Here is a 12,296-nt window from a genome sequence, read left to right on the forward strand (position 1 = left end):
GTAACCAAAATAACTGTGATTAATCCTAAAAACTTTATTTCTTATTATCATATATCTGGTGCATACTCAGATTTACCCACTTGTCCCTAAAATACCTTTCATAGCAGATTTGTGTTACTCGCAGCTATCCACTGTCACACATTCATACTCACTTAAAAGACTTTTGACTTATTTCCCTTTTACCCTAGGTATATGAAAACATCTCTTGCCCCCAAATTTTGCCAACGTGGGGTATTATTACTATTTTTGCCAGTCTGTTCTATCCTTTATTTTAAACTTGACATTGTAACACAGGTTTATTTCTTGGTAGAGAATCTTCAGAAACCTCATGTAAACGTGGGTAGGTAACGTTCCATCGAGAAGGCCCGGTGCACTGTCCGTCCTAGGGTCTCTGGGGCCGGCCCTCAGCGGTTTAGCTCTTCCCGCCTCCATTGGACAAAGCAGGTGCGCTGGAACCGATGCTTGCCGCCTTGCCTTATGAGTTCATGTGTCTCTCCTTCCTCTGCATCAGAATCCACCTCATTGTCTGGAGATCACGCCACCATCTTCAGAAAAGCTGGTCTCGGTGATGCGGTTAAGTGACCTCTCTACAGAAGATGATGACTCGGGTCACTGTAAAATGAACCGTTATGATAAGAAGATTGACAGTCTAATGAACGCGGTTGGTTGTCTCAAGTCTGAGGTGAGGGAGGTGGGGGCTGGAGTAGCTATGGCCCTGAGGATGTGACAGACGGCCCAGGTCGGTTCCTGGTGGCCTGCTTCCTTGGGGCTGTCCGCCTGTGGGCCTCCCGCCCTTCTCAGCACGCTGCCCAGGGCTTCAGATGCCTCTGAGGAGGTATAGCCCCAGGGCACCGAGCACTTAGCCCGGGGCCTGGCTCTGACCCCACCTGGTGCTCTGTATGGATGCCCTGGTTTGACTTGTCACAGCAGTAGATGAAGCCAGTGAGGGTATCGCCCCCATTTTGGAGATGACGTGACTGTGACACTGGGACCTCTGTTCCCCATTTTTACACAGCAGTTTGGAAAGAGAACAAAGCCCCAAGGAGGTGAAGGAAGTTTGTCGTCAGTTGGTAGGCTCTGTCTTTGGGCAAGATCAAGACCCAGGTCTTGACAGCTGACATGGCCTGTGTCTTTAATCCCCTGCCCTGCATTCGGGGCTCATGGGCCCACCTGGAGAACCTGGGGCTGGCTGCCTGGCAACAGCCCTTTCTCCAAAGCCCGCGGAGCATGGGCCTTTTTGTGACATCTCCCCTGTGGTGTGCCAGTGAACCACGGTCTGTATCCTGGCTCTGTCCCCAACCAGCAAGTCGGTCACTTGGGCTCTCTCTGTACTCGGAACTCAGTAACAAGGAAATGAGATGAACAGTGTCTGTCCCTCATCTCTGTGCTGATTAACTGAGATTGTGCCCAGCAGGACCTAAGTACCTATGTGTCTGTCACTCGGAGGTGCCCTTAACTGGCCCAAAGCAACGGGCCTAGCAATGTGGCAGAGAAGGAGCCCCCCCTCAGCGGCCCCTGCCCGCATGCTCCCGCACAGGTCAAGATGCAGAAGGGTGAGCGCCAGATGGCCAAGAGGTTCCTGGAGGAGCGCAAGGAAGAGCTGGAGGAGGTGGCCCACGAGCTGGCCGAGACCGAGCATGAGAACACGGTGCTGAGACACAACATCGAGCGCATCAAGGAGGAGAAGGACTTCACCGTGTAAGGCGGCCCCGCCCCACAGTGTGCTCCTCCCGCCCTGCTGCCGCAGGCCCTGGGAAGGGCAAGCGACGGAGGCAGGCCCGGGCGCCGTCCCCGGGTCACAGTGCACCCAGGCTTACGGCTGGTCACCAGCCACAGGCTAGTTACTGGTTCACGCTGTGAGGGAGGACAAGGACCCCACAGGGTGCAGTGGGGGCAGGGAAGCTTTTCTGGAACAAGCGACGTTTAAGGAGAGCCCTGCAGGGTGGTTAGAAGATAGGCAGTAGGTGCTGGGGAAGAAGGCGTGTGGGATCACGAGTGAAAGCCCCAAGGGAGGAGTTTGCGACTGGGAATTGGAAAGTGGGCCATAGTGAGGAGACGGGTGGGCAGAGGGCAGGGGTGCCATGGAGGTTGGCAGGGGCCATTCTTAGCAGTCGCTTTGAGGAGTTTGCATTGAGGGGCCACGGAAGGGTTTTCAAAGCAGGGAGTGGTGGGGCCAGACGTGGCTCCAGGGTGAAGAATGCATGGGACGGCTCAAAAGTGGATCTGAAGGTGGTGGTTACGAGACTGTGGTGAAGGCTGGGGACAGAGGTGATGCTAAGTGGCTGAGAGGCAAGCAGGGCCACGGATGGCATAATGTCAGCTGAGATGAAGGCCCTGCTCTGGTGCCCAGGTGGCCTTCCAGGAGCCCTCCCTCCCCCTCCCCCACTGTTCCCTGACCAGGAGATGAGCCTCGCAGGGCATTGTGAGGCGAGCCTCAGAGCTCTGAGCGGGCCGGGGCCTGGGAGGGCTCACAGAGCACTATTCTCTCTGGCCCCAGGCTTCAGAAGAAACACCTCCAGCAGGAGAAGGAGTGCCTCATGTCCAAGCTGGTAGAAGCTGAAATGGATGGGGCTGCTGCTGCCAAGCAAGTCATGGCCTTGAAGGATACTATCGGGAAGCTGAAGACGGTAGGTGGCAGGCAGAACCACCCAGCCCTGGGACTGGGCCCAGATGCAGGCAAGTTGCAAGCTAGGGAGGGGTCTTTACGCAGTCATCAGGCTGACTTTATGACATCTCCAGGCCAGGGGAGGGCACACTTAACTCCTCAGCCCCCACCCCCACTCTCACTTCCAGGGCCTGATCCTCGAGGATGACCTCTGGTGGCCAGGGTCTCTGAGGAGACCTCATCATGGGTCTCCTGGGATCACAGTGAGTCAAGGCCTAAGTCTGATTCCTGCAAGTGTCAGCCACAGTTTGATTCCTGCGAGTTATCAGCCACCAGGTGTCGTCCTCTTCCTCTTCCTCTTCCTCCAGGAAGCCTGCCCTAACTGCACTTGCCTACCCTGAGCTCCCCAGCCCTTCTCCCCACTTGTTGCTCTCAGCTGACTCAGCTCCTGCCCCCGTCCTTCCAGGTTCATCTCCTCTGGGAAGCCTGCCTTTGACCCCTGTGGTCCTGTACACAGCCAAGGGCTTCTTACTGGGCCTCCCGGCACCAGCACCTCTTAAGAGGGGCCTGCCTCTGCCGCCTCCTCCCTTCTCCCCGTGTACCTTGTAAGACTGCCTGCTGTCTTCCAGGAGAAACAAATGACCTGCACGGACATCAACACCCTAACGAGGCAGAAGGAACTTCTCCTGCAGAAGCTGAGCACATTTGAAGAGACCAACCGCACCCTCCGAGACCTGCTGAGGGAACAGCACTGTAAAGAGGTGAGCTCCTGGCCTCTGCAGGCCCGTCTGCTCTGAGCCTCAGTTCCTCGTCTGTGACAAAAAGGTACTCTCCGTGCCCGACCTGAGAGGGCCGTAGAAAGATGTGACCAGTGTTCCCGTGAGGTGCTGGTCACCCGGCAGAGGGTGCTGCCTTCATTGTTGAAGCTGGGGCTGGTGGCGCGGGAAGGAGCTGAGGCGTCAGGGGGAGGCCCGGGCCTTGGTTAAACAGAGGATGGCTCGGGGCTGGCAGACGCCAACTGTAGGGTAGTGCTCTGTTTTCTTAAAAGATGGGTTCCTAATGATGTTCTGTATTAGCAAATGATTCTGGAAAGACCAACGGTATAAATAGCTGTCTCCCTGTTGGGCTCAAACCAGAGACCATAGTATGGTGTTTTGTTTTTTGTTTTTTTAGCATTGTCAACTTCTTGTTTGGATTTTTAAAAAATTAGCATTTAATATTTTTATTTAATTGCTTCTCGGCTTTTTGGCTAAATTCAAGTGTAGTATCTGTTCTTGTCAGTTTAATATTTTTATTCATTTAATGTTTTTTAAAAGCATTTATTTATTTATTTATTTATTAGAGAGAGGGAGAGCCCAGAGGGAGAGGGAGAAGCAGACTCCCCACTGAGCAGGGAGCCCAACGCAGGGCTCGATCCCAGGACCCTGAGATCATGACCTGAGCTGAAGGCAGACGCTTAACTGACTGAGCCACCCAGGCGCACCTATTTAATTTTTTTTTAAGTGGGCTCCACACCTGACGTGGGGCTCGAACTCCAAACGATCAAGAGTCACATGCTCTACCAATGGAGCCAGCCAAGCGCCCCCAGAAATTAGTATTTATTTATTTATTTATTTATTTTTATTCATGAGAGACAGAGCGAGAGAGAAAGGCAGAGGGAGAAGCAGGCTCCCAAGGAGCAGGGAGCCTGATGCGGGACTCGATCCCAGGACCCCGAGATCATGACCTGAGCCGAAGGCAGACGCCCAACCATCTGAGCCACCCAGGCGCCCCAGAAATTAGTATTTAAATAAGTAGTATAAAACCGTGTGCACCCCAGCCAGCTTTCCAAACAAAATCTTATCCAGGTAGTTAAATCCCTCTTGTGTCTCCTTTGGGGATAAGCTTATCAGAGGGATCCTTTATCTTCAATCTGATCATCTTTATCACTTACGTATACATGACATAATACAAACTTTACGTAAATGATATGGTTCCATGTGTATTATTCTGAGTTTTCTTTTTTCTTTCTTTTTTTTTTTTTTTAAGATTTTATTTATTTATTTGACAGAGAGAGACACAGCGAGACAGGGAACACAAGCAGGGGGAGTGGGAGAGGGAGAAGCAGGCTCCCCGCAGAGCAGGGAGCCCGATGTGGGACTCGATCCCAGGACCCTGGGATCATGACCTGAGCTGAAGGCAGTCGCTTAACCAACTGAGCCACCCAGGCGCCCCTGAGTTTTCTTTTTTCACTCAATATATTTTTTTCAAAGATTTATTTATTTGAGAGGAAGAGAGAGAGGGAGAGAGCAAGCAGGGGGAGGGACAGAAGGACAGGGAGAGAGAATCCCAAGCAGACTCCCCGTTGAGCAGGGCCCTACGCGGAGCTCGATCTCAGGACCCTGAGATCATGACCTGAGCCAAAACCAAGAATCAGACGCTTAACTGACAGAGTCACCCAGGCGCCCCCACTCAGTGTTTTTGAGATTCATCCACTTTTATCCCTGAGGCCTAAGGAAGTTAATTTTCACCGCTATGTTCCATTTTAATGACTACCACAATGACTACCTTTCTTCTGTTGATGGAAACATATTTTCAGTTTGCTTCTACAAGCTGCGTTATTTTGGGTCTTCATGTACACTATCCTGGTATACCCAAGAGTTTCTAGAATATATTTCTATCAGTTTTATTAGTTACAGCTAAATTACTCTCTTAAAATCATTAATACCTGTTTAATGTCTGGCTCAGTGTTCTTGGGTGGGCAATTTTTAACCTCTCTCGGTCTCAGTTTCCCACCTGTAAAATGGGAATAGCATCTTCCATATGGCGTCATGTGAGGACATGGATGAGGGAGTGTCATACTGCTTAGCACCCAGTAGGTGTTTGGTGTGTGGTAGGTGGTAGGTGCTGCTGCTGTTTGTCCTGGGACCGTGGCCCCCCAAAATCTCTTCTACCCAGTTTTTTCCATTTTGACCCCTTAGCTTCTACTGTCCTGGAATCCTAGAATCTCCCATTGGAGATGAAGGGTCAGCCAATTTGGACTCCCACCCACAGCAGGTGCTCCATGTTTGGTCCAGGTTCTCATTTCCTCCTGCCCATGTGGCACTTGGGACGGGACCCCTCACCTCGGTGCTTGCTAGGGACACTCAGTGGAGTCAGTTGGCTTAGGGCCCAGCTCTGCCATTTCCAGCTCTGTGATCTTGCGTAGCTCACCTCACTTCTCCCAGCCTCAATCTCCTCTTAAAAATTGGGGTGGTGGTAGTACATGGCTCCTTAGAATGGGGGATTTGGTGCGACTGTGTTAATTTGTGTAGTGTCCCCTTGGAAGCTCAGAAGACATGGCATTAAAGGGCAGTGGGAGCCCCATCAGGCCTAAGCTTTCATCCTGTGTTTGCCTCCCTGTTGCTGGAGAAACCACAATGCTGGCTTCTCACCGCTCCCTGTCTTGTCCTGGCTTGTGAAGGGAACCTGTGAGCCTGAGAGGGAAAGGGAGGGCGAGCCCCCCTCTAGGGAAGAATACAGAAGGTTCACAGACACAGCCTGTTGGGAAGATGGGCAAGGGGAGCAGCAGTTGGGGGAAGAGGGAACTCAATGGCTGATAAACATATGAGTAGTTAGAAAAATGCAAGCTAAAACAGCAGGAGTCTTGCTGGCAAAGACTGGCCTGCCGCCCAGGGCCCTCCTGTCCTGCCTGTGGCCATGCACATCCATGCAGGCATTTTGTAGGTCATTTCAGCTCACAAACCTGGCCCAGTCATTCCTCCTCTTGGTATCAACCCTATAAAGACACTTATTCGGGCCCAGCCCAGCACCGTACATTGCTACACTGTTTGCAGTTGTGCAACCTGAGGATGAACAGCTCCATTGCCCAGAGGCTATGCATGGGGAGAGGTTAAAAATGTAGTGTCATGCTGGAGAAAAGGCAGATTAGTGGTTGCTGGGGGCTGGGGGAGAGGGACAAAGAGATTACTTCAACAGGTACAGGCTTTCCTGTGGGATGATGAAAATGTTCTGGACTTAGCGAGGAGTGATGGTTGCAGAACATTGTGAACGTACTATATGCCACTGAATTTTACACTTAAAAAATGGTAAAAATGGCAAGGTTTATGTTTTGTTTTTTAAGATTTTATTTATTTGAGAGAGAGAACGTGCAAGCACAAGTTGGGGGGGGGGAAGGGCAGAGGGAGAGGCAGACTCCCTGCTGAGCAGGGAGCCCAGTGTGGGGCTCAATCCCAGGAACCTGAGCCGAAGGCAGAAGCCTAACGACTGAGCCACCCAGGCGCCCCTGGCAAGGTTTATGTTATGAATGTTTAACCACAATTAAATTAATAATGCAATATGCCAAAAACCATTGAGTTGTGCATTTTAAATGGGTGATTTGTGATGGTATCTGAATTTTCATCTCAATAAAGGTTTGGGTTTTTTTTTTGGTTTTATTTATTTTTTTGTCAGAGAGAGAGAGAGAGAACAAGCAGGGGGAGCAGCTGGCAGAGGGAAAAGCAGGCTCCCTGCAAGGAGCCCGATGCAGGGCTCGATCCCAGGACTCCGGGACCATGACCCGAGCCGAAGGCAGCCGCTTAACGACTGAGCCACCCAGGCATCCCTGTTTGTTTGTTTGTTTGTTTGTATTTATTTATTTATTTTTTAAAGATTTTATTTATTTATTTGAGAGAGAGAATGAGACAGAGAGAGAGAGCATGAGATGGGGGAGGATCAGAGGGAGGAGCAGACTCCCTGCCGAGCAGGGAGCCTGATGCGGGATTCGATGCCAGGACTCCAGGATCATGACCTGAGCCGAAGGCAGTCGCTTAACCAACTGAGCCACCCAGGCGCCCCCTGTTTGTTTGTTTTTAAAGATTTTATTTATTTATTTGACAGAGACACAGTGAGAGAGAGGGAACACAAGCAGGGGGAGAGGCGGAGAGGGAGAAGCAGCCTTCCTGCTGAGCAGGGAGCCCGATGCTGGGCTTGATCCTAGGACCCTGGGATCATGACCTGAGCCGAAGGCAGACGCTTAGTGACTGAGCCACCCAGGTGCCCCGGTTTGTTTGTTTGTTTTTGTTTTTTAAAGATTTTATTCATTCATTCACTTATTTGTTTTTTAAGATTTTATTTATTTATTTGACAGAAGAGATAGCGAGACCAGGAACACAAGCAGGGGGAGTGGGAGTGGGAGAGGGAGAAGCAGGCTTCCTGCCGAGCAGGGAGCCCAATGCAGGGCTTGATCCCAGGACCCTGGGACCATGACCCAAGCTGAAGGCAGATGCTTAATGACTGAGCTACCCAGGCGCCCCGAGGTTTTTTTAAATTTTTAAGTAATCTCAAGAGTCATTCACTCCACCCCCTGAGCCAGCCAGGTGCTTCTCAATTAAGCTGTTTTTAAAAAATCAAGTAATCCGGGGGTGCCTGGGTGGCTCAGTCGGTTAAGCATCCGCCTTCGGCTCAGGTCAGGGTCCTGGGGTCCTGGGATCGAGCCCCGCATCGGGCTCCCTGGTCAGCGGAGAGCCTGCTTCTCCGTCTCCCTCTGCCTGCTGCTCTGCCTACTTGTGCTCTCTATCTCTCTGTCAAATAAATAAATAAAATCTTTTAAAAAAAAAAAAACTTAAGAAAAAAATCAAGTCGTCGGGGCGCCTGGGTGGCTTAGTCGATTGAACATCTGCCTTTAGCATGGTCCTGACCAAGCCCTGCGTCAGGCTCCCCACTCGGCGGGGAGTCTGCTTCTCCCTCTGCCCTTCACCCTGCTTGTGCTCGCTCTTTCTCACAAATAAATAAAATCTTTAAAAAAAAAATTTAAAAATCAAGTAGTAGCACAAAAACATAATATGTTAACCGTTTTGGTAAAACCACCCATAGATCCTTCCCCCCAGCCCCCAGCCCCCAAAAGATACTGTTTCTCTAGGTATGGCTATATATAAATGCATAGAGAAAGGGTGGGCAGGACATTCATCAAACTAAACAGTGGAATGGGGTTTGGAGGTGGATGAGGGGACTTTAGCATTACTGGTTCACTGAATATTTTATAATGAGATTGTAATTTATTTATGACTCTTATAATTGGAAATACAAATTTTGGAAAAGGAAGAGAATCCAGAAGGGATGTAGACATCTGGGTTCATTGCTTAACCACTTGGCTCGCACTGTGCCTTTCCTTGAAGGATTCGGAAAAGCTGATGGAGCAACAAGGAGCACTACTCAAACGGCTGGCGGAGGCGGACTCAGAGAAAGCGGTAACACAGCGCCCCCTGCCGGCTCTAGTGGTTTACGGGCGACAGTACACAGAGCGGCTGGCCCAGTGCCGCCGCGCCGGCGCCTCGCTCTGACGTTTGTTTGGGTCTTAATATCATGATCTATAAGATGGGCCGATGTCCCCTATCCTGCCTGCTCCACTGGCTTTGTCTAGTTGATCACTTGGGAGCTTGAACACAACATGAGGGATATTGCCGCTGCTGCTGGGTTTATTAACTATCAGAGTCTGTTACTTGAATGGCCTTATTTGTATTATGGATTAAAAGCCATCAAAAGGTTCAGACTTTTTACTCAGCAATTCCAGTTCTAGGAATCTCTCCCAAGGCAGCACACTCCGAAGTCTGGTTCATGGAACCCTAAGTTCCTCACGATGTTAATGGGTGCCAGAAACAAAAGAAGGGAGTGACGCGAGGCCAGATAAATTGGGAAATGACTGGCTGGCCTGTACAAAAAGTTCACTGGGTTAACTCCAAAACCTTTTGGAGCACTTGAGGTATTAATGCCCACGTGAGTCTCCAAGAGAGAAGGAAGATGGAGGCCACATTTCCCAAGGTGTGGCCCTTGGCTCTTAGTGCCTCTCTGAATACCACAGTGGGAGATTTGGCAATGAAGGGTATAATGCCTAAATCTGTATCCCCAGCTTGAAAGGCTAGGAATCAAATCATGATACACCAGTAAATTGAAACTGTAAGCTGCTGTTTCAAAAGAAGTAGAAGATATAATCACATTACGGTAAATGTGGGATTGTACATATGGAACAACATACGCATAAGACTTTTTAATGTGTTTTAACAGTGGTTCTTTTGGCTGGGGGACTATGGGGATTCTTTTTTTTTTATTATGGGGATTCTTTAGCATTTTTTTGTTTTTCATTGTTTTCCACAGCTAACATTATTTTATTTATTTATTTTTAACATTTATTTACTGGAGAGAGTGAGAGCGCATGTGTGAGTTGGAGGAGGGGCAGAGGGAGAGAATCTTGAAGCCGACACCCCGCAGAGTACGGAGCCTGCTGAGGGGTTCATTTCCACAACCGTGAGGTCATGACCTGAGCTGAAAGCAAGAGTCAGACACTTGACTGAGTCACCCAGGCACCCCTATTTATTTATTTTTTAATTATTATTATTTTTTAAGTAGTCTCCATGGCATGGAGCCCAACACAGGGCTTGAACTCACGACCCTGAGATTAAGACCTGAGCTGAAATCAGGAGTCGGACACTTAACCGACTGAGCCACCCAGGCGCCCCTCACATTATTTTAAATTGCAAGATCAATACCTGTCTGTCGTCTTAAATATTTAATACAGATGTTGGGTGCTTCCTGTCAGGATCTCTGTGACATGGGCTGGTGTATTCTGGACCTTGGGCCCTGGTGGCCAGGCACTCACAGGAGTGGCTGTCCGCCCCCCCCCGCCCCGGGCCCTGCTTCTTTGCCCTTTCCCGGGAGTTCATGACCGTGTGTGTTCTCCCTAGCGCCTGCTGTTACTCCTGCAAGACAAAGACAAGGAGGTAGAAGAGCTACTCCAGGAAATACAATGTGAGAAGGTACCATCCCTTACAGTTCCTCCTTACGAGCTAGTAGAGCTTCGTGTGTAGAGTGTGCACTGGAACTGGAAACATGCATTCACATGCTGGCTCTGTCGCTTTGTCCATCTCTCCAAAGGCTCAAGCAAAGACAGCGTCCGAGCTTTCTAAATCCATGGAGTCCATGCGTGGGCATTTGCAGGCACAGCTCCGGTGCAAAGAGGCAGAGAACAGTCGCCTGTGCATGCAGATCAAGGTACCTGCCGGCGCTGCAGGTGGGGAAGGAGGGGCCGGGGTGTGGCAGTCCAGGGCGGTGAGCCACACTCAGGAAGGCTTTGCCCCGACGGTTTATGGGGTGCTTGCTGCCAATGCCCTCCTGCTTCAGAGAGACTGTGGGACAGTGGCAAGAGCAGTGGACCCTGGAAGCCCTGGGTGCCCTTCCCTGCAGTGACCGGGTTTGGTGCCTTGACCCAGCCAATCACTTAATCCCTTAGGCCCTCGGGTCTTGTAACTCCCCCCCCACCCCCCTGGGGAGGGAGTGGTCTCAAATGCTGCTTGCCCGGGCGAGCCAGGGAACCTCTGAGGTCACGGCTCTGCTGAGTGACTGAGAGATACTTCGGACCACAGTACTGGGAGTTGAAGCAAGAATTCGAAAAGAGAGTACTGTCCTAACATTCAGACCCAGTGGGTTCAGCGATCTGGAGAGGTGCCATGGGGCGCTGGGAATGGCCCCTGTCCCTGGCCTGCATTCGGAGAGCTCTGAGCCCCCACACAGTTGGTGACCCATTTTCTTTCTCCCTCTTCTTTACCCCTTCTTCCTGCTGGTCCCCTTTCCCCTCTCTCCTCTTCACTCTTGTCTCTCTCCACCCCCCCACCTGCTTTTGGCCCTCCCCTCCCAGAACCTGGAGCGCAGTGGGAACCAGCACAAGGCAGAAGTGGAGGCCATCATGGAGCAGTTGAAGGAATTAAAGCAAAAGGGAGACCGAGACAAAGAAACCTTAAAGAAGGCCATCCGAGCCCAGAAGGAACGAGCTGAGAAGAGTGAGGAGTATGCTGAGCAGCTGCACGTGCAACTTGCTGACAAGGTGGGGGGCCTTCCCTGAGGGCGACCGGGGGTGGAGGCTGGCAGCGCTGGCTGGGCTATGATCAGAGGGATGCTGATGGTGGAAAGGGTGACTGTGCTGGGGGAAGGGGAGGCAGTGGGTGAGTAAAGGGGTAAAAGGGTGAAAGCAGGGTGGGCGGCTGGCTGGAGACGCTGGAGGGGACAGTTGAGCCTGCGTCAATATCGTACGTGGGAATGGTGGTCAAGGAAGGACGTGCAAGTAAAGCACATGTGTGGTTGCTGGAAATCTAGAAGCTACAGCTGGGTTCGGTCACCGTTGGACTGTGGGGGTGAGGAACCATCCAGGGTGAGCCCAGCATCCAGCTCCCTCAGCCTCAGCACTGTCACCGGGCTGACAGGCACTGTTGTCCCATGTTCCCAGGATCTTTATGTCGCTGAAGCTTTATCCACTCTGGAATCATGGAGGAGCCGCTACAATCAAGTTGTGAAAGACAAGGGAGACCTCGAGCTGGAAATTATCGTCCTGAACGAGTACGTGTGTTAGGAGAGGGCATGTGAGCTGAGGGAGGGAAGCGGGTACACAGGTGGAAGGGGCCTGGCAACGTGAGGTGGGGCCCAGCGCCCTCATGGCTGCTGTGTGGTCTTGCCCGTCAGGGACTGCACTGTGGAGGGGCCCGGCTTCTCTGCTCACAGAGGGCTGGGAGCTGCTGGAAATGGCCCTCTCTTCTCTCTGTTGTCTGCCCGGTGATAGCAGCTGTTTTGCCCAGCATTCGGTAGGTCAGAGTAGGGGGCAAAAGTGGTCTCAAGTGGTAGGGGACTGAACTCACACCTTTCTCGCCACTGGGGACCAGCGACCATTCAGACATTCTCAGTGTCACCT

The 12,296-nt window shown here is 51.3% G+C and overlaps 1 protein-coding gene and 1 non-coding gene across 7 annotated transcripts in view; both read left to right on the forward strand.

Moving 5' to 3' along the window:
- The window catches only part of ODF2 (outer dense fiber of sperm tails 2), a 32,901-nt gene that overhangs the window by 8,995 nt on the left and 11,610 nt on the right, over nt 1-12,296 (forward strand). For 5 of the 6 annotated variants that reach the window (XM_031020303.2, XM_006749167.3, XM_006749169.3 and 2 more), the window contains 9 exons: nt 512-682; nt 1,538-1,698; nt 2,498-2,627; nt 3,235-3,366; nt 8,740-8,811; nt 10,303-10,374; nt 10,493-10,609; nt 11,253-11,438; nt 11,838-11,947. In XM_031020303.2, coding sequence (XP_030876163.1) covers nt 512-682; nt 1,538-1,698; nt 2,498-2,627; nt 3,235-3,366; nt 8,740-8,811; nt 10,303-10,374; nt 10,493-10,609; nt 11,253-11,438; nt 11,838-11,947 — 1,151 coding nt within the window. The remainder of the gene's footprint in view (nt 1-511; nt 683-1,537; nt 1,699-2,497; nt 2,628-3,234; nt 3,367-8,739; nt 8,812-10,302; nt 10,375-10,492; nt 10,610-11,252; nt 11,439-11,837; nt 11,948-12,296) is intronic. The other variant, XM_031020304.2, reaches the window with a different exon arrangement.
- On the forward strand, nt 3,835-4,025 carry LOC145717203 (U2 spliceosomal RNA). The gene has a single exon (XR_014140273.1). It is a non-coding gene; the product is annotated as a U2 spliceosomal RNA (small nuclear RNA).

This window comes from Leptonychotes weddellii, chromosome 14 (assembly GCF_054177405.1).
Source record: "Leptonychotes weddellii isolate Sample4059 chromosome 14, ASM5417740v2, whole genome shotgun sequence".
Taxonomy (NCBI): domain Eukaryota; kingdom Metazoa; phylum Chordata; class Mammalia; order Carnivora; family Phocidae; genus Leptonychotes; species Leptonychotes weddellii.